Raw genomic sequence first — 23,276 nt, 5'->3', positions numbered from 1 at the left:
TTCCATGTAAAACATCAGGGTGTACAGCTTTGAGTGACACGTAGGTTACCCGGGCCTGCCTCAGATCTACAAACTATCAATCTCTTTGCCCATTTTTGGATTAACTGGGAGTAAAATGTCGGTCACTTTCAAAATGCCAACAGGAGGAGCAAATTACTTTGAGCTTCGGATCGGCTCTTCAGAAAACTATGGTTAACGTCACTAAAACTAGGGCCATATTTTATACTGTCTATTGGGAAAGCCCAAGGCAGGGACTATCGCTTTGGTACTCCACTGAATATTGATTAAAAAAACATCTATGTGTTGCAATGTTCTTGCAATATGAAGCATAATAAAAGGGACTTTTACCATCACCAGAGGATCTCATAGTGTGTAAGATATGCAGTGATAGTGTGGAGCTTGCTTGTCTTTACCTCGCCTAAGGATTAATGAGGATCCAGTGAAGTAAAAACCAAAACTAATCAGCCCTTATTAAGAACGTAGGAACTAGTACATTATAAACTGCAATTTTGATTGGAAATGTCAACATTGCTGACAGTATGTATTTATTTTCCTAAACATAAATGCACAATCTTGATCTCAACCATTGGCAGAGTAAGGAAGCAAACTGCATGTAAGAAAAAACAAATTCTGGGCTTTATTGTTATAGCAAAACACAAGCAAGGCGCCAAACACATGACTTGGTCACTGTATATTTTGATATCCGGTGCTTCTGGCAATGTAATGTACAGCATTAAATGTTCACAGTCCAGACTTGAGCTCTGTGAGCCACAACAAACTGCAGAGGAGATTTTCCAGCTCAGGCAACAATCAACTGCCACCTTGAGTTCAAAAGCTTCACTGTGGAAGAGTCACAGGGATGGTCATAAGGTCTGGAGGGGCTTAGGCTGACAGAGATGGGTGATGGATGCTGCTCAGCCACAGAGCCCACATAGATTCAGAGTGTATTTGTTGCAACAAATGGGATTGTGCACATTTTATACTGTAATCCATGACTGAAACCAGGGAACAGAAGTCACTGTGTCGTACTGGAGATCAAACATTTGATGACTGGCGTTTTAGACACTGTCCTCCACACAACAAAAGGATACACTAAAACAGCAGCTTAACCTAGAGGTCGAAATAGGAGAAAGAACATCCTTCACAAAAAACTATGCTCAAAAAACACACACTATGTGTAGAGGAAACTTCTGTGTAGCTATGCAGTGGGAGTCACCGACTCAGGAAGGAGACACGGTAGGAGCAGTAGCTTTGATGTCAAACACATGATGGTTTATTTGGAGTTACGGCCGGAGGATTCACATCACAAGTCCAAGAGTCAGAGGTTCTGACTTCACGGTAGAGTTGCCACGTCAATTCTGGAGAGCCTCTCTCTTGCCAGCCCATCTAACTGGTTTCGCAGAGAGTAAACAACATATTTGAGAAGATAGCCTAAACAGTGTGGGAACACTGAGCTACTTGCCTCGGACACCTATGACCTCGAAGATTTCACCTTGGAGTCCACAAATACAGAGAAGGAAGTGTCCCAGTGTACCCACAACACAGACCATCTGTGACCCAGTATTGACCGGTCACAGAATGGGAACAATAACATTATTGGCTAAGCAGCCTGTGTCCTTAAAGAAGGTAAACAGACATCAAGGTTTGTCCTGTATGTTACAAATTGGCGTCTATGATAATTATTTCCATAACACTATGTACCTCACCTTATAATCTTCATAACAGTTTAGTCTTTTTGGGTTTATTTTGCTCTTTGTGTTTACTGTGTCTATGGTAGCTCAGCAAATGAGCTTTTCTCTGATCTCTTGCTTTGTTTGACATGCCACTTTTTATATATGTGCACTGATGTTATGCCATTGGTATGTGGGAGTCCGGTGTTCAGTGTAGTGCAAACATATCATAGGAAACTACAATTTGCAGGCTGCTCGGTTTCTCCCATGTGATTTTTAGCAATTATGTTCCAAAATATTGACATTGTAATGAAATATAAACACATAATGTATAACTTCCTTCAATAGTATGCTCTGATGTGTTTATTTCATCAGTAAAACGTGTGGTAACTTAAAATGTTATCACTAATTGCTCACTAACAAGTTTCTATGGTCATACATACTTGTAATATTCACGAATGTATGCACTCCTTCAGAATCAATGTATATTTTAACTTTTGAAGACTCCTGTTGTCTTCACATGAAGGATAATCTGAACAACCTTTATCAGAGGAAGAGGCTGTAAGATGTTCAGCAGCAGAGATAAGAGCTTATTTTCATTATAGAGATATGTATCAGAACATTTCATCTCAGGACACCTGATGTAGAAAAGCTGTTATATCAAAGCCAGCAAACTGAAAAACACAAATATATGAAATGTAAAGATCCAGCAGTCCTGTTTCTTTCTTTAGCATGTATGCAAACGTGGGCAAGACCAACATGCATGCTTTATGTAATAGCTGGTTCATGCTCACATTATTTAGCTGTTGTTGAAATATAAACTAGGTATTCATATGTGGTTCTGTGAGATTATTCACAGTGCTTTTACAAAACACTAGTCTGGCATTGAGCAAATCATCCACAGAGACTCCAAGACACACCCACTGTAAGCTTTAACGCTCTATACATTTGTTTTGGCTCAGATCTGTTTTGGTTTTTTTCAACTGTAAAATGGTCACTTTCCTGAACCCACATACAACACTATGTCAGACCCAGTAAGATGTTGTACAGAAGTAGACATGGAGGCCCCTTCAGCATGTATGGCTTGAAGGGAGCAATGGAAGCAAGGATTAGTTGGTTTGTGATGTGAACTGCTTCATTGACTCAATTAACAGTCATATTCCAATGGTCTTCCATAAATTACTTTCAGCTCGACTTGAGTGATTGACCTGGAGGAGGTATTAGTGAGACAATCTTGCAAGTGTCAGAGGCCTCCTCAGCAGTCCAAGGTCAGCAGGGCCCGCCTCCTCTGGGCTGTTAGCCTTCACTGCCAGAAACAAATTGTTTGATAGGGGCTCCTTTTCCACTTAATCGCAGCCACCACAGAGACACACAGACACTGATGCGCACACACACGCCAATGAAGGACAGAAATCTCATTAAGATCAACGAGATTGCTGATAAAAAACGTCACTCAAAAATATATCAGCCATAGCGAACTGAATGTCTGGGTCCATCAAAACTACAGCACAACCCCCTTAACCCATGAGACTTCAGACATTTTTCAAATGTTTACATATATGTAAGATGTCCTTTTGTTGTTCTGTTTATGTTTTTTATGTTTCATGTGGAACCTACTTGAGCATGGTTGCGGTCGGATAATCCAAAAATCAGCTCCTAACGTCTAACCCTTGATCTCTGAGTGAAACGTCACGGGGTTAAGGGATAGTGGATAGGAGAATTCAAAAGGACTTAGGAGAAGAGACTGCTGTGCTTAGAGATTCCGAATGCACTTTCACTATCCGATGTGTTTATGATGCGCCAGCGGACGTCATAAATGTGCGTCTGCTGCTGTGGGGAAACTATGGAAACTACAGTTTTCTATACAGAGGACTACAACATGGATGTTTAATAAGAACGAGGGACTACTGTAAACTCATCTAGAGACTCTGCACCGTGCTCTGATGCTGTTGCTTTGCTTTATGAACGGGGACAACAGAGAAACATATTCTTCAGGACCAAAGTTGGAATTGAAATAAAAAAGGAAAGTGAAACTTATGCTCGTCACCCTCTCCCTCCGGTCCACATTAATACAAATGATCCCAATACGTATGATTGTATGAAAAGATCTTAAAATAAATACAGATGTATTTATTATAAACGTTAGTCCTTAACATCTATCAGTGTGTACATCACCATTCAAACATCTTTTAAAAGTTGAACAACCCCCACACAGCTCAGTAAACACTGTGAAATGTTGACTTTATTTGATCATTTCAGTAAAAACTAACGTTCATATTTCTCTTTTTGATTATAATACTGATGAACGTTCAAAACAAAGCACTTTGGCAACTTACCACATACGTTTTAAAATGCTTAATAAGCACCGTAACTTTCATGATATCATTTCTCCGTCATAATCGTTTGTTTCCGTGACTGTTGTGTTACGGCAAATGCTGCGGCTGCAAGGCATTGTGGGGCAGCATTTTCTCCTCTCCTTTCGTCAAGGGAGGTCCAGTGGTTCCTAAGCTAAAGGAGGTTATAAAGGAAGTTTCAAACCTCCATTCCTATCATGTAGAGAATTCGAACGGCACTTATCATGGCTGCCACTGAGGGACTTCCGGGTCATTTCACTCCGTTAGGAAGGTTCCTAAGCTAAATGGACTATTGGACTTCAGCCCAGGTCTCCCTTGAAAAAGAGATCAATGATCTCAATGGGATACACCTGGATAAATAAAGGTTTGAAATGAAATGAAAAGAAGAAATGGAAGAAAAAGAGAAAATATTTGATTTTCGGTGGTTGGGTAAAAAATACACGTTTTGTAGATTTAGGATTATTCATAACTCGGGCAAAAATTATAGATAGAATTAACCTTATGCAAAATGTCACCATTACTGTAATTTCATTACAGGTTTGAGGTCACTGTATCTCTGGCTGCAGATGAAAGTGAATGAGGCAACTCAGTGTAATGTACTTCTCTAAAGAGGCCAGTCAACTCTGTGATCAGTGGCACAGGGAGATGAAGAGGCTTCTTGACATCACAGGACAGAGCCACATACATGTGCTTTCATTATGCATACAGATACAAATCCCTTTCATGCCATTTGTAAAATGTAGTCTACTGTATCACAGCAAAGAAATGCGAGCGTTACACGTGTGTGTGTGTGTGTGTGTGTGTGTGTGTGTGTGTGTGTGTGTGTGTGTGTGTGTGTGTGTGTGTGTGTGTGTGTGTGTGTGTGTGTGTGTGTGTGTACTTTACCATATACCTACACTACACCGCATGTCTTACTCTTCAACTTTCCAACTTTCGTCTGCAAATTTTGCTAAAGGAAAGTTTAAATAATTTCTGTGTCAGCATTTGCTGACACTTTTTTTCCTTTTTACTATTCAGTTTCTGTCATGAGGCCTTGAAAAGTTAAGAGTACAGAGATCAGAAAGAAGACACGTCCTTGAGGACACAATTAATATGTGCTTACTAGGTAAAAGGCAAAAGAGGTCAGAGGAGTAATCGAGAAGACGTCTTTGCTGGAATAACCACCTGTGCTCATTAATTGTGATCACAAGGTATACAACAAGATTCTAACGATAAGTTAGAACCAGCCATTACAAAAGCATTAGAAAAAGTAGCTGCTGCTTTCCATGGACAATTAAAACATAACCTGAGGTTTCTCCCATTTTTCCCTTTAAACTGTGGGTTTTCTCCAGAAGTTTTTCCTTGTACGATGTGAGGGTCTAAGGACAGAGGGTGTCGTATTGTCATACTGATATTCTGTACAAACTGTGAAGTCCACTGAGACAAATGTAACATTTGTGATATTGGGCTATATAAATAAACATTGATTGATTGATAACGAAGGAACATATGCAATGTTTTATAGAGCCTTTAACAGAAAGACAAGCTGTGTGAACGACACACGGTAGTGTGCGGCTTATCCTCGGATATCTCACCTATTATACTATTTTTCAACAATATATTATAGGTCTCAGATATATACAAAACATGTCTCTGAAGTGTTTGGCTCAAACTACCAAACAGATCATGCATTGGATCATGCCATACACCCCTCTGTTTCAGCCCTGTTTCAAAAGTGCTGATTCTATGTCCGTAGCTTTAAATGCTAATGAGCTGCTGCTGGCCACGCCCCTCTGCGAGATGTGTGGTTTAAAAAAAGCACAATGGTGCTTTAGGAGGAAATTCAGGTGAAGAGGTAGGTGAATTGTACCTTGGTTGGTTATTGGCTAATGGTTGCACAGCCTAAAAACATTGTGAAAATCTTATCAGCTCATTTTCAGAAATATGTTTAAATAGATGGATCAGGACAAAACGAGGGATAATGTTGTTCACTGAAACTTTCTAAATCTCATAATCCAGAGGGGACACATATTAATGTAAAACAGACATGAAAATGGATTTTGCACAATAGGGGACCTTTAAATGCTAACATTAGCATGCTAGCACGCTCCATGGATGAATGAAGATAACGAGGGACAGCATTGAAGGCGGGGCCCTGTCATTCCTTTAAAAATACCTGCAGCATCGTGGGACTTGTAGAGGGCCTGGGCGATAGAGAATGTACACTTGAGTTTTCCTAAAGCCTGAAGCCTGTGCTGAATGTTGTGGCAATCCATCCAATAGTTGCTTGAAAAGGTCATGAGGATTCATTATGAGCTACAGGAAACCATGATCACAAAACTCTGAAGAAGACTATAATTGTGATAACATTTCTTGGCAATCTGGAAAATCATGAAACATATCTACTGTAGATCAAAGTGGTGGACCAACACTCATACCAACAGACAGGCCTCACAGCCATAATGCAAGAATGGCAAACATACTGCAGGTGATGACGTTTTTTTCCATGGCTGTTGTTTAATATATTTATAGACTTCCTGCTCTCAGCAAGTCTTTCAATGGCTGTGAAACAAACATATCTCACATTTGAGGATATATTGTTTAAATGTTATGTTTTAGCAGACTGACTCACACTGCATGGTTTCTAGTATTTTGTTCTACATCAAATGCCAACATATATTTATATTATATGAATACAAATACAAATGTATACAGTTGTTCCCAGCACCAATCATTTTATTTGACTATATTGCTTATTCAAATGCAGATATAGTGTTCTCATAGTGACATTGACAACTGTGTTGTGCGAGCACAGATAAAACACACCGTTTAAATTGAAATTCTTATTCCAGGATGATTAAAAATGGGTTATTTGTTTTTATTACAACCACTATTATATATGAGATGTATACAAAAATAAAGAAAACCACCACTGTTTCCATGGTCTTGACCCGTCAATAATCATAAATAAAATAGACCGGGTTCACGAGAGTTCCCATTTCAACCAATTACTGTCCAAGTCTTCCGGGAATCCATTCAGATGCCGAAATTACCTCCAGTGCTCAAAACTATAAAAGCATTCATGGAGGCAATTAGAAGGTTCTCTGTTGTGCTATAACATACATACTGCACAGTATTTAACATACATACTGCACAGTATTTGCTCATGGGACTAAACAAACCAGTGCAAATGAATGCAGAAAAAGCAATTTTATAAAGCTTCAGGGAAATATGAATCTGACAGCATTCTATTTTTTATCAAGCGCTATATGTTGTATTGTCATCGCTAAACCATTTCTCAAGCTGTCAGTGAGGAAATACAAATAAATGAAGAAGGGAGAAAAAACACACCCAAATCTATTCAGCCATCACTTCACATGGCAACACCCATATCCAATCTCTTATCAATACAGTCATTCCTCTAGAGGAGGTAGTTACAGCTGTGTGAGGCTCTCCCAAACGCTTGTCTTACACATTGTCCTGTTCCTATTGATTTCTGTCAAGGTTTTCATTACTTAGTGGTAAAATGTCACAAGATACAAATTCCTTTGCTTAAAAGGTGATGTACAGCATGTGCTATGAGACCGAAGATTTGACAATTCCATTACTGTCGCTACCATGTGTTCTGACAAGATTGGTGACCACGTGATTCAGTGATGACAAGGCCATTTTTTTTTTTTTACTGATGGACACATCTCTTTGCCCTGCAGAGTTGATTTCATCAGAAAATGCACAGCAGGCCGATGATTTGTTCTCATGTGTGAGTTCTGTCATCTGTGCTTGTCTGACAATACCTAGACCCTCCAGAAAAACGCGGGCAAAAATCCTTGATTGTGCGGGCTAAAATCCTTGATTGTGCGGGCTAAAATCCTTGATTATGCGGGCTAAAATCCTTGATTGTGCGATCAAACATGCGGGGTTTTATTTGATTTTATGCGGTGAAATTGCGGAAAGTTGCGAAATATGCGGAAAGTTGCGAAATATGCTAAATATGCGGAAAAAATAAATATTGGGCTGTCTTATTTATTTATTCTCTCTCACACACAACCTGCCACTAACGTTAAACCCCTTTACTATTCAATTAATTAAGCAATTGGGCTATTTTAATCACACACACACACACACACACACACACACATCCGCCTCATTCTGTTTTCATTTACTTGTTCGTTATCTGACCAGCTTCAATCTTGTAGGCTACTCACCTCGTTTCTTGTAGCCCTCGAAAGGGTTTTGGAAGTCGATGCCTCGGTGAACTTGAGTTGTTTGGCTTTCTTGTCCGCAGCAGCAGAAAGCATGTTCGAATGTTTGAATGAATCAAAGTGGGTGGTCACCGAGGATTTTCTCTTATGCTCCAACACACAGTTGCACGGGGTGCAGAATAGTTTCCCCCCACTTTCGTGCAAGACATCGGGGAACTGCTTTGCCCGGTCTTTAGCAGAAATGTTCGTCGGTAAATGAGATGGATTCGATTTTTTCATCTTGGTGTTTTCTCTCTCGTGTGAGTTCCACACGGTCGTTCACTCTACGGTGTTGTTTACCTTCTGTGATGCACGAGCTGATGATGTCGCGTCATCATCATCATCACTTTATGTCAAGACGAGTTAACTTTTTTTTCTTCTCAACTTTGTGTGGAAAAATGCGGGGATTATGCGGCCTTTTGATAAATATGCGGCCTTTTTAAAATCTGCGCCATTTTGCTGATTATGCAATCAGTTTTTCTGGAGGGTCTAAATACCAGATCAATACTACTCAAAGAGGTTTTTGCCTTTAGCTTGTCTGTTGCTTTTCAGAGAGTAAGCCGAGAAACAGAGCGGTGGACTACCTGCCATCATCTTTAAAACATAACGGTACGGTTGCAGAAAAATCTCAGTGACTGTGTACAGTACAGCTTTGGTGAATCACAGTGGGGCACATTGGTAGTTTGGAATAAATAAGAAAGCGAGTCTGTCAAGATGGAGAAGACTGTCTCTTCCAATCACTGTTCACAGAAGCCCCGGATCCGTTTTTTAATGAAAGAATGGAAATGCCATACTGCTTAGAGAAAAACCAGGATGAAGCTCTTTGTGTGAATGTTTATGAGACAACTTCTTCTCTGAAGAATACTTGGGTCAGTCAGGGTGATGAATTTCTGCAATCATGAGCTTAATTGGAATACCTTTGACACTTCTACATCTAATTTAAAGACATTACTTGAAGTCCCCTTTTCTCTTCTTTCCTACATATGTCCTCAGAGTAAACAAGCTATAAATGCACACGTCATGTTGCATTAGCTATGGCTTCACTCTAGCAGCAATTACTGACAATATGGTAAGAAGGAGAAAGACAAGAGGATATCAAATTGAGATATGCGGTAATGACAGTAAGTGAGTTGGCATTTTTATGACCTGGGCAATCTGGATAAAGTTTGAGAGAAACAGTTTGGAGCACTTACCAAGGATCAGTTTCACTTTTGTGGTTGTGGAGAATTAAATTATGCAGGACCAAAAGCTGTCAATGGGCATCCGAGTAGTGGATTGTATGTTTTAAAGAGCTGATTTCCACGAGATGGGTCCTGATAGAGAAGGGCTACGACTTCAAGGACTGGTCTTGTGAGGGAATATAATCTAAATTGGAGAACCTTGACTGCAATGGGGGCTATGAAATGGGCAATGGCTGTATTTTCTTGTCAGAGAGGGGAAGAGGAAAGTGGATGATGTGTGGAGATTGGTTTGTCTGGTTGGACTCTGAGGGTTTTGAGTTTGTGTGAGTGTGTGTGTGAGTGTGTGTGTGAGGAGTGGGTCCCTGCCGAACCAGAGAGAGGGACAGATAATCAAGCCCAAGTTGATGTGGGACTTTGTGTAGGGGCAAAGGAGAATAGAAACTCTTTAATAGATTAGAAGCACTCAAGTACTGGAGCGGCCACCAGGGAAGCCAGGAGGTGAGCCGTTGTTACACCTTGAATTCCCAATCCTCTATACACCGTAATACAACTATGGCTTTGAGGCTTCAAATCCTGCTTTTTGACAGGTCTCTAGCTCTCTATAATTAGGATAAAACTCTCATCTACATAACACTCATGCTGGATAAGGAGAAGAGTGAGAGAATGGGGGGAAAAGAGTGACAGAAGGCTGAGAGAAAGATGGATGTTGATGCTCTTTTGCTTTGGAATGATGCAGGGAACCACATAATACCCACGAGGGAGCAAAATAATTTACTGCAAACCACACAAATGTATTCAAATAAAGTCCTATTCACACATATTCAGATCAAATCACTTTTGAAAATAAAGCCCATTTAGAATGCAATTTTTTCCTCTCAGTGGTGTAATGCATATCGCTCCCTATGGTAATTCAAAAGAAGATAGCTCAGTTAAGAAGGCTCTGGAAAATCAATGATGCCTTACTGGTGCAAAAGAGAGCAGATGCATATAAATGACTGAGTTTCTCACTGGATAGGAGTTTGCATTTCTATGAAATGGCCAAACAAACGTAGATCCCGTTGCTTTGGTATGTTTAGAATACATATTCTTAGACTTTTAATCACCCTTGTCATTCAGCATATTGTTTCTACTCATTTGAAAATGTCACAGTTTTATCATCTTATAATTATCAGTATAGACATAGCAACTCCCCGAGATGAAACATGACTCACCAGGTTATTCGAGGAAAATAAAATTGACCAGGTGGGCTTATTGCGTCCCTGAACTAAATGGCATCATGTACACACACAGCCATGAAAGCAAAAAGAAGGGGGGGACACACACATTTATCCTAGCACAACAATGCCCCAGAGTTAATTGGGCAGCATCCTCAGATACCTTGGACATTTATTTGCCAGGCTCCCTCAGTCTGACAAGCTGATAATGAGGCATTGTGGGACAGCAGGTCACCTGGTGTTAGACAGACGGTTCTCCAACTAACAAAGGGAGTGAGAGAGGAAGAGAAAAAAAGGTAGAGACAGAGACTGTAATGGGACAAATGGGCACTATTATGCTACAAATTACCTGCCAGTTTTGTTGTAATCTCTAAATTGAATCATTATCAATCTATTTCTTGCTTTCTCTGCACCAACTAACTACTTTTGGCAACCCACCAAAGCTCTGCATCAACTGCTTGTACTACCATTCCCCAAACGTGCAAAAGGTTCCTCTGATAGCAATTAGCTTCAGGTGTGGTTCACCTATTGTTTTCACTGGCGAGCTGGCAGGCAGGCTTATTTTTGTTGATATGTGGCAGATGTGATGTAGCAGCACAAGAGTGTAGGTGTGCTTTGAGATCGAGGGATCGAGGACAAACCACAGGACAGAGGACCGAGTAGGTTCTGCAGGTAATGGTGTAATTACAGGGTACAGGCGCAGACACATCTCAGACGTTTCTAGACAATCGTCTTCATAAGGCAAGTTTGGACACATTGCATGTGCTCTGTATAGGCCCTATTTTCATGATGGCATATAGGTTAGAGGCAGTGATTAAAGAAGATAACTGCATAGTGTTGGAGGCAGGACCCCATTCATTCCTATGAAAGTTGATCAATGGCGTATGAAGCCAAAATGACCTGAAACTCAAGAGCAAAAGTACCCATGTGTCTTCGGCCCCGCCTCCTGTCTGCAGCGTCATGGCCGATCTTGGCTAAGTCAAATGAATAACTGAAGAAAATAAGTCTGGATTCGGCTTTTAACACATTTGACATTTTTGAGGATCTAATGATTCAAATAAGGCTATAAAAGTGTTCGTACTGGCTAGTTGATTTAAAATGAAAACAATGATCCGCTGATTTACAGACGTCTCTATATCCCAATTTAAGTCAATAGGAAAAAGTACATTTGGGCGCACTAATGTTACGAACTGACACATACGTTGTAGTACCACCGTTTAGCCACTATTAATATTTTCTTCAACGTTTGGTGCTATCTGGTTTTGTATCAGAGCTATTACTAATACTACAAATAAATGTGTGCTTTTTATTGTAAGTCAAAATGTCTGCTGTAAAAAAGTCAGATTTGAGAAAATGAAATGGGGCGAAGCCTGCGAGCTAGTTCAGGCAGTCAACGCGAGCACCAATGATACATTAACACGTGACACCTTCTCTTACAACCAACCAAACATAATCTCCTTAACATGGCACTCTATTTAAGCTGCCAGATCTGCCTGCCTCTGCCTCGCTAATGCTGCGGCTCTGTCACATTGCTTATGCATTCACGTGCTGATTGCCTGCCCCACCACCACCCCAGCTTCCACCTGTAGGCTCGGGGGATAGTTACAGTATCTAATCATCACTCAATGTTCTATGTAAATCTGTGGGGTGATGAGGCCCGAGCCTAGACGCCACACTCAAATATATGCTGCTTATAATAAACATATTAAGAACATGTGAGTTGTCTGACTGAACTATATTAAAAATGCCATGCAGCGTGATAAAAGGTATATCCTTGTTTCCCCTGCCATAAGCTTTATGTATCTAGCCTCTCTATTTGTGTGTGTGTGTGTGTGTGTGTGTGTGTGTGTGTGTGTGTGTGTGTGTGTGTGTGTGTGTGTGTGTGTGTGTGTGTATGTGTGTGTGTGTGTGTGTGTGTGTGTGTGTTTGACTGTGTGTGGGTGGGTGTGTGTGCATGGGTGTGTTTGTGTGTGTGTGTTTGTGCGCGTGTTTGTGTGTGTGTTTGTGCGTGTGTATTTGAGAGCAGAGAGCAGAGCAGAACAGCAGACCAGATATTTGTCTCTCTCCCCTTCACAGCAGGAATTTGGGCCTTAATTACCTCTGATACAAACACAAATTAGTCTGGAACACAAACAGAGACTAAGCTATGAGGAATATCTTCATTTATACCCCATCATGTCCAATTATATAAGATATATCGCCTAGATGCTAGGTTTAACTTGTCTGCATGGTGTTGGCAGAGGGAAGATAAACATAAATTACCAGAAACATGACAGTCTTAACAGTTATTTTCCAGCAGCGTACCATTCCACCCCTAAAATGTTGATCAAACGATGTTCTCTGTGCGAATCATTGACAATATGCATGACTCTCAATTATGTTACTGTTATACTAATGTTCCACTGTGACTCCCCAGTGACTTTCTTAACAACTGGAGGGATACATTCAGTGCCCTCTGAAAATAGGTGTATACCAATGTTGGCTGAATACGTTTTTCTTCTTATTAAAGCAGATACCGATAGATTTTACCTTAAACATTTTCAAGTGGTATTATTTCTGTTTTCCTACCAAACTGGCCACTGATTTTCATATGAACAAGGAGATTGATGGACTTATCAGCTAAACATAATTGAAAATGAAGTAGAGATTCACTTAAAGTTAAAATGCCTCTTATGTTACAGCCTATGATTTCAAATGTGTCCATTTACCAGAAATGATGTTAAAATTCCCTAAATAATTACCTAAATAAATGTGTTATTGTTACCCTGTGCGAGTAACATTTAAGAAAATGAACAATGCCCAACTGTTGAGGGGATTTAAATAAAGGTGTAATTGTATAATGTATTTGTGACAATAGGCGCTTTCACACCCGAGTACTTTTCCCCGTACTTTTCCCGTTTAGTTCTGATAGTTCCTGGGATTTTGCATTCACACCAAAAAGAGAATTTAGTTCATGAGAACTTTTACCCCCTTTTTAGTGTCTGCTAGAGAGGTGGTACTTTCCTTCGGAGAAAAAAGTTCAAATTTCTCATTGGCTGGGCGAATTGCAAACCACGCCCTGTAAAACTCTGAAAAGTTTTGTGAAGCCGCCATTGTATTTGCTGGCATTAGCATTATTAGCATTAGCATTAGCCCAGCGCACCAATGGAGAGAGACTAACTTATGGCAACACAAAATAAAACATGGGAGCGGTGGAGTGATGAGGAGGTGTCTGCGTTATGGCGATTTACTCGGAAGGTTTCAGTAGAAGCTGCTGGGAGTAGCCAGTCCCCAACTCCGGGGACTTCCGGCCGGGGACTTCGGGTGGCAGTATACGCCGTGAAGTTGTTTGCGGCCTGCCAGTAAACCCAAAGCAGAAGAAGAAGTGACGTCAGCGGCTTCATTTGCGTAATCTTCACTCAGGGACTTATTCCGCGGTGAACGTGATCGGCTCTTTGGGAACTAAGTGCTGGGAACTAAGTACGGCAAAGTACTTGGTGTGAAAGCGGCTATTGAGACAGACTAACATATATTTGGTTTAGGTCAATTAAGGGAGTTTATTTAGTGAGAAGAAATATAGAACACCACTATCTTCTCTTTCCTTATAAAACTTGGATATAATTAAACAAAACAAATATTAGTTAGGATGTTTGCTTGGCCGGTCTTTTTTCTTCTTCGTGTGTGATTATTTGACAGATAAGAACCACACAACTGCATTAGCGGCCGCTGTCGCCCTCTGTCGGCCGTCAGCGCAACTTAAATTATGACGTTAAAGAATTTTTTTTTTTTAAAGGGCCGGCCGGCCGTCAACGGCCCTTGACGACCGGCCGTTCTGTGGTTCTCCAGATTCTACAGATGGCCAGTCCGCCCCTGCCCAAGGGAATGCAGGGCATGAAGAAGAAAAAAAAAGAAAGATAGAAAAGAAAAGAAGAGTAAAGGACGAGTGAAGGAGTAAACAGAAAAAAAAGATCCAGGCTTTGGCTGCCTTTGTTATCAGTTTGCACAGAAATGTCAGAGCACTGTGACGTTCTTCTTTACAGCTTCACCTGCTGCCCAAATGCTTCATACACACACACACACACACACACACACACACACACACACACACACACACACACACACACACACACAACACACACACACACACACACACACACACACACACACACACACACACACACACACACACACACACACACACACACACACCCACACACACCCACACACACACACACACACACACACACACACACACACACACACACACACACACACACACACACACTTTCATTGCATTTACATGTATGCATTCTTAAGTGGCCTGTAGAGCTTTTTAGAAGAAGGCATTGGTGCTAATAGTTGAACCATTTTCTGGCACAAAATGATGCCAAACAAAGAAATATTTTGTATAGTTAAAAAAAAAACTCTGTTAAAACATGTATCTCCATGATGTGTCGTTAATATTTTTTAAAGTGAGAAACACAGTTAGCGGGCAAAGAGATAAGAATTATAATGATCGTTGTGGTGAAAGGCAAGTCGAAGGTTCAAAGATTAACAATTACATTTGGCAAAACTCAATACCTCTTAGACCTTTGATATGATGATATTCACAGCCTGCTACTGTACATGAGCTGCAAGACTGCAACATTTTCCCAATAAAAGGATTTATAAGAATGTGATATTTATAATTGTCTTTCCTGGGAGGACAGTGGAAGAGGAGTGCTTGCATGTGAAACCCTTGTAGGAGCCCTTTCTCCTTTGGGACTTGCTCACATGGCTCCTCCTCACATACCATGCCTCTGATTATGCACTGCACTTCCTTTTGTGATTTGAAACAAAGCCAAGTTGAGAAATGTGTTTATATGTTTGAGACCTTGCTCAAAGATATATACACATTTATGCTTACCTTGGCCTCGTCTTTATGGATTGCTAAAACGAATCTTATACAACTAAACAGTATAATCTATGCTGATTTTAGAATATATCATACTATTATGAATTCTTATTTGTAGTGGAAATTATTGGAGCTTTATAGGAAGTTTAAGCTACAACTTCAATGTCTGATTCACTCTCACAGCATTCAAACTGTCATATGCACGCAAAAAAGACAGCTGTTCCTTTTTTGCAAAAACTCTAAAAACTATGTTTAGGCTATATATCAAGCACCAATGTTGGCAACTAGATAGTGAACATTACTAGAGCATTTAGCATTAAAATAAATATATTTCTTTCAAAACAAAGCTAAAGAGAGAGAATGTTGTGTACACTCACGAGGCAGAGAGAACATCCCTTTTCTACTGACCAGTAAACTTATGAGGAACGGACAGGTTGCTAAATACTATTTAGATGCTTGTCAAATATATTGTATACAAGGACATATCATTGAGGCTGAACTGACATGTTGGCTATTGCACAGTTTTGCTGACATATGCGATAAACACAGATCTTCATCCGTCATCTTATATCCGAGCTCAACCAGATCTAGCATCCATGGCAACTAAAGTACAGAGAAGCTGTCAGATCAAAACATACTGAAAATAAAATAAAACTTGAACCAGGCTATGATCCACTCAGGAAATAGCAGCTCACAGGATGCTTAGGCTTATAAAATAATGTACTAGCTTTGAGATATATCAAAAATAAAGAACACTGCAACAAACAATTCTAATAAAACCAAATTCAATTCTATCACGTCAAGCAAATAGGTCTCTGGCCGATGCTATCAGATCCAACCCAGTAATGTAAAATTTGTTTTTCAAAATATATATTGGCGCTGAGCTTGCAGAAGTCAGAGATAACTTGTGTAGAAAACAGAGTCAGTGTTAAAAACTGTGATGATTCAGGTGTTTTGAGAGGTCTGGCCAATCCAATATTATATTTGTCTTTACTGCTGGGATATGTCAGTTTTCTAATTTGCTCTTTTTCCATGTCAGCATGTACTGTATGTGAGTGTGCACGGGAGCCAAAATGTAGACAACTTAAAGTTTATGTTTATTAAGGATCCATTAGCTTTTGCTCTTGACAAAAGCTACTCTTCCTGGGGTCCGACACTTAAAACAATACAACAATAATAAACAAAATAAAGTGAAAATACTCAGACACTTTTGAATCATTAAAATCATATATGTAAGCATGGAATAAATCACTTGTTTTTTTTGTAATCCATGATTTAATCCTGGTTTCAAAATTCCCTTTTAGTTTGACTAAATTATTCTAACAAGATTATACTGTGCAAGTTTGTAGGTCTATTATCATGGTCCACATGCTGTTGCTTACCCAATGTGTACTATCACATAAGCAATGTCCGAATTAGCAATTCATAACACAAGTTCAGCGAGTTGACAACTGCTCAAAATGTCTTCATGGGAAGCTGTGTGTGAGTGTGTGTGTTTGTGTATTTGTTCTGGCTGCATGTTGACTGATCCCTCTTATCTAGGAAGCTCTGTTGGTGATTAAGGTTTTTGTCTGTTGGCTTTTTGTGCTAATGATGTGAGAACAAACAAAGTGACAACCATCATAGAATTGGCAGTGCATATCTTTTTATTTCACTCTAACTCTTCACTATAACCATCTGACTGGTTCCACAAATGGATTTCTCCAAACAATCTGTGTGCTACAACATGTTTGCCCTTAAGACACTTGACAGGTGGACCCAAGGGGCTCTTTGTATTGAATCGGTAGAATACAGTTCAAGGTTGAACAGCAGGAGCAAACAGAGTAAAGCTCGATTTTGACAGGAAAGCTACTGGAGACTTCTAGAATTGTGTGAGTATCATTCTGTTTTTAGACTTCTCTGTTTCAGTGTGTGTACTCTGTATCAATGCTCTGTAGTTGATCTGACTGGAATTGTGATTTTAAATCTCAAAACCGCTACAGTATCTGTCAGGCAGAAACTTGGGAACAAGTCATTTGACTGAAACCTTAAAAGTGAACTAACTGACTGCTAGGGTTAACTTTGATTTAAACATTTGTGGAATACTAAGAGCTTTATTGAGTAGGTGTAACTGTATTAAGGGTTAAACTCATAACTTTATAACTTAGGGTTTAATGTAATTGACTTAAAAGACAATAACAAATCAGGAGGAAGCCAGTCTAGATTTCCTTTTGAGGGCCACCAGCTGCAGAGAGTTAACTAATTAAAGGGACGTTGCCCCACAGCTGTGAGAACTCAGCAATCAGGTGTCCATTTTAGGTAGCACTTTCCTAGAGCGTTAGCTCCAGCGTCAGACAGGCAAAGACATTAGAGTCCTGCAGGAGTCACGAGGGAGGCAAATCCTACTCTGATTGAGCTAAGTATCGCTGGTGTTTTATTTTCTTTGGTTGTTTAGCCCCTCATGCTATAATCATGTGTATTTTCTCCATTCCTGTTTATGTGTCTTCTCGCAATTATCACTGGCCCCGTGTATCTCGTAATCGATATAACCGGCCTGCTCTCGTTTATCCCACATGCTCCACTGAGATCCAACATCTAGTTTCTGGTGGCCTGTGGAATTGCCAGTCAGCTGTTCCTCAGGCTGACGTCATCTCTGGCTACGCCTCCCTGCAGTCTCTGGATTTCCTTGCTCTCACTGAGACCTGGATTACTCCATCCAACACATCCACCCCAGCAGCTCTCTCCACTGCATATTCCTTCTCCCATACACCTAGACCCACTGGCAGAGGAGGTGGCACTGGTCTCTCCCAAATAGAGCTTTTCCCTCTTCAAGCTACCTAACTTCACTCCTTCCACCTTTGAATTCCATGCCGTCACAGTAACCCATCCTATACAATTAACCATTGTTGTTCTCTACCGTCCACCAGGCGCCTTGGGGGGCTTCTTGGAGGAATTAGATCATCTCCTCTCACACATCCCTGAAACTGGTCCTCCCGCTGTACTTCTCGGAGACTTCAACCTCCAGACGGGGAAGATAGACGAACTAACATCTCTGTTAACCGCCTTTGCTTTCTCACTGTCTCCGTCCCCACCAACTCATAAAGCTGGCAATGTCCTTGATCTCATATTCTCAAGGAACTGCACTACTTCTAACCTCACTGTAAACCCGCTCCACACATCCGATCACTTCTTCATTTCATTCTCTCTACCCCTTTCCAAACATAACAAACTAATCTCTTCCCATCCTGCACCTGTCCGCCGTAACCTTCGTTCCCTCTCCCCTCTACCTTTGCCTCATCGGTGCTCTCAGCCCTCCCTTCCTCTGACTCGTTCCAACTCCTACCTCCAAACTCTGCTGCAGAAACTCTCCTCTCTACTCTCTCTACTCTCTCATCCTCTCTGGACTCGCTCTGTCCTCTCACATCTCGGCAGGCTCGTCAGTCCCCTCCTGCTCCCTGGCTAAATGATGCACTGCGTGCTAATAGAACCGTCCTTCGGGCAGCAGAGCGGAAATGGTGGAAATCCAAACACCGTGACGACCTCCTAACCTATCAGGCTCTCCTCTCCTCTTTCTCTGCTTCGATCTCTCAGGCAAAAAGCACTTTCTTTCAAGATAAGATCCAATCTTCCTATTCCAATCCCAAAAAACTATTTTCCATCTTCTGACCCAGAAAGCGACGCAGGTTCTGGTCCAGGCTCTCGTCATCTCACGCCTAGACTACTGTAACTCCCTCCTGGCTGGTCTACCTGCATGTGCCATCCGACCTCTGCAGCTCATCCAGAATGCAGCTGCTCGCCTGGTCTTCAACCTTCCTAAATTCTCCCACACCACTCCGCTCCTCCGCTCCCTTCACTGGCTTCCGATAACTGCTAGAATCCACTTCAAGACAATGGTACTTGCGTACCATGCTGCGAATGGATCTGGCCCTTCCTACATCCAGGACATGGTTAAACCGTACACCCCAGCACGTGCACTCCGCTCTGCATCAACCAAACGGCTCGCTGCACCCTCGCTGCGAAGGGGACCCAAGTTCCCATCAGCAAAAACACGTGGGTTTGCTATCCTGGCTCCAAAATGGTGGAATGAGCTCCCCATTGACATCAGGACAGCAGATAGCTTACACACCTTCCGGCGCAGACTGAAAACTCATCTCTTTCGACTCCACTTCGAGCGATATAACTATTAACAAAGCACTTATATACTAATAAAGGGCTGGCTTATCTAAAGCCAGTTGAGTAGCACTTGAAATGTTTGGCTCTATGAAACCTGATGTACTTATATGATTCTTCCCAGAGTATATGATGGGACCAAGGTGATGATGTAGTCATCGTATGACATGGTTTTAATAATACTTTTGCTTTTCAATGTTTGCCATTTCAAACCATGAGCTGGTTCAAATCATATTTGCCTTGATTTACAATATGTTCTCATTTGTTTTATCAGTACAGTTTTTAAGCTTTTGTGCTTTTCTTTGCCATAGTCCACTTTGGACTATATGAAATATTTCAGGATTGCACTTTTAACTCACTTGAAATGTTCTCACTTGCTTGGTTTCAAAACATAACAAATGCCATAATCTGTTCATTGGGGACCATCAATGCTATTTTTCATTGCTGTTGCCGGCCACTATTGCTCATGTAAACCTACTACTGCTGCGCCTCCTGTAACCTCAGAGGCACCCTGAGTCATTTTGTTCTGGAACCGGGCCTGTACATGGCCATATACTAAACAAACTACAGAGCCCATTCCGTGTCCTGTTATTGTTTACAGGCTGCCTTCTTCTGGTGATTTATCTGATGTCCAGTGTTCCATCTTTTAACCTCTTTTCCTTTCTCTTTCTTGATCGTCCTTAGCAACCTTCATTATAGTCCTTGACAGTGGTATGTACTACTGTATTAACAAAGAATCGAGTATTCAACTAAGCTGTGTAATAAAAGTTGTTATAGCCTTAATGGCCTACACAATTGTTATGCTATACCACATTGCCCTTCACTGGATGTATGCACTGCACTAAACTACATTTTAGCATTTAAAATACCTAGCCATTCTTTTGCGGTTATTTTGGTGAAAGTAACTAAAAAGTACTAAAAAGTAGTGTAACTCATTACATTTCAGATACAGTAATATTGTAATGTAACTTATTACTTTCAAAAGACAGTAATAAGTAATATGTAATATATTACATTTTGGAAGTAACTTGCCCAACACTGGCCCCCACACACAATCAGGTTGTTTAAAGGTAGCAATAGTTTAGCAATGAATGTTCCAAAAATAGAAACTGGTTACATTCAGAGGGCATTTATTTATATTCCAGCCACAACCGTCACCGTGATAGCAACAGTGATAGCAGTGGCAACAGCTCAGAGAGCCAAGAAAAGCAGCTACTGGGGACAAAGTGACAAAGGCATCTAAGAGAACGTTAAGATTTATAGTAGAAGCCAGAGGTGAAAATATTTCTCTAAGGCGCGATAGTGTCGGCAGGAGTATAATTATTATTGTAAAAATCCATGAATTTAAAATCTGATTCTACATATTGATCATCCCGAACAGATAACTGTCAAAAACTCTCAACCGTCTAAACCAGGGATGGGCAACTTTGATGGTGGTGGGGGCCACATAATTGATGTACTGGCCACCAGGGGGCCGCAGATTCACTTGGAACACACGCACACAAAAATTCCATGTGTTGTATTTAATTATTAACAAATATACTAAGTCTGACATCTTCATTGATATTGTACAATCAAAGGGAACATCCCCAAAAAATGGGAACATTCTCTAATAAACTCACTAAATAAATATCAGTTCACAGAAATGTTATTTCATTTTTACAAGTGGCATGTTTGTATTGAACAGGTTATTAAACAGAGGAAATTTAACGTCACAGCAGGCATAACAACAGCCGGTGTTTCTTGTGAGGGTTTCCCCGGGAAACAAACACAATACACACAAATGCGTCACAGATTATTTCGCGGTATTTGAAATCATGTACGCAGCTCGCGACGCAACTATGAGTCTAGTGGACGGTATCAGTACTACAAGTAAAACAATTTAAAATATATATATTTTTTGTATTAATTAAGTTGTTTATAAATTAATCTGAGGGCCGCAAAAAGAGGAGGTGGGGGCCGCCATTTGCCCATCCCTGGTCTAAGCGGTGCATTTATTTCCAATGCTTAAAATACCATATATAATCTCTTTAAGCTGTTTGAAGCAAATGGCTGACATTTTTCCAGAATCCAGTGGAATGAGAGTCAATTTCACTGTTCATCACATGACTGGGACAGGACAGGAAAAAAAGGTCAATGGGAGACGGCAGGACATGAATCATAATTACAGTAGGTCAGTAGGGGGACACGAGTGGAAAGAAGAGAAGGAGAAGAAGTAGTGGATATATATAAAATGTGCTACATTGGTCAAATCGGTTGTTAATTGTTGTAAAGTTGTGCTATTTACTTCATCAGTACAGTAAAATAATTGGATTCAAGCATGAATTTATTGAGAAATCTAATTTAAATTAGGTGAGGTATGGAAACGACCAGAAAAAAGTATGTCCTGGCACGCCATTTTCTAGATAACAGCTTATTAAGATGGATTTCTGTAGTGAGTTTTGGCAGTTTTTACAACTTTTTTCTATATGTATTTTGATCCCCTGCAATTAAGTCAAACACAACCTTACTCTGTAGCCACATCGGCACAATGTATGAGTAGATTTGAAACAAAAGGAATTAATGATCAATTGTTGACCAAAGCAATAAGACCTCCAGGATTGAACTGCAGCAATGGTTAGGGTTAGTAGTAAAATCACACACCTGCTGAGGATGCCTGGCTGAAGGCTGAAAGTTCAATCTGCAATCACACTGCCATTCCACACTGTATAACTTATATAAACTTGAGTCAGATTCAAGAATGCCCTCTGCCTCATTGTATTAAGTTTAGGTCAAATTACATTGAAGAAGATAAGTGTGTGTGTAAAATAGCCTAAAATGCAATGCCAAACATTGTAAACTTAATTTTCTTTTGTAATTTACTCCACAGTGGTAACATATTTCAAGTTGTCGGGGCAGCACATAAGGGAAAGGTGAAAAAGTGGATGTATAAGGTTTGATATGGAGGTATTTATTTCTATTTATATTATCAAGACATGTACTCTGGCAGCACAATAACACATAGAAAACACCCAGACAAAAATGTTGACACAAGTGACAACCATTCCTTGTCTCAGATCAGAGACATCTCAAGAGTAGCAATCGTGTGTGTGTGTGTGTGTGTGTGTGTTGTGGTGTGTGTGTGTGTGTGGGTGTGTGTGTGTGTGTGTGTGTGTGTGTGTGTGTGTGTGTGTGTGTGTGTGTGTGTGTGTGTGTGTGTGTGTGTGTGTGTGTGTGTGTGTGTGTGTGTGTGTGTGTGTGTGTGTGTGTGTGTGATTGCTGTGCTACTATCAATAAAAGCCGAGTTTACTCTAGAGTCCTTCAATATAACAATGACCTACCTGTAGGGGATCCCTCGAGCACCTCTCCTGTGTAGCGTGTCTCTTTGAAGATGGGCCGGTTGTCATTTTGGTCGATGACGGTGATCAGTAGTAGGGCCGGTCCCTCAACAAGGTTTCCGGCGAAGTCTGTGGTAGAAACTTCCAGCTGTATGGAAAAAAAGATGAAAGAGTTTATTTCTGCATTGAAGAAGGTGTCAATGGGTAATTCTTATTAACCGTAATCACAAAATGATAGGCGAATAGTTTAAAATCTGTAATTCTGCTACAAAAACTTCCCACCTGTCTTCTAACAAAA

General features: G+C 40.6%; 1 protein-coding gene across 1 annotated transcript in view; it reads right to left on the bottom strand.

Moving 5' to 3' along the window:
• Positions 1-23,276, bottom strand: part of cdh13 (cadherin 13, H-cadherin (heart)) — a 467,262-nt gene that overhangs the window by 193,192 nt on the left and 250,794 nt on the right. The window contains exon 7 of the mRNA XM_034210651.1: positions 22,982-23,126. Within this exon, the coding sequence (XP_034066542.1) occupies positions 22,982-23,126 (145 nt within the window). The remainder of the gene's footprint in view (positions 1-22,981; positions 23,127-23,276) is intronic.

Source organism: Gymnodraco acuticeps, unplaced genomic scaffold (assembly GCF_902827175.1).
Source record: "Gymnodraco acuticeps unplaced genomic scaffold, fGymAcu1.1, whole genome shotgun sequence".
Classification (NCBI taxonomy): domain Eukaryota; kingdom Metazoa; phylum Chordata; class Actinopteri; order Perciformes; family Bathydraconidae; genus Gymnodraco; species Gymnodraco acuticeps.
Note: the sequence above shows the minus strand (reverse complement) of the source record. Positions and strands in the feature narration are given on the sequence as shown.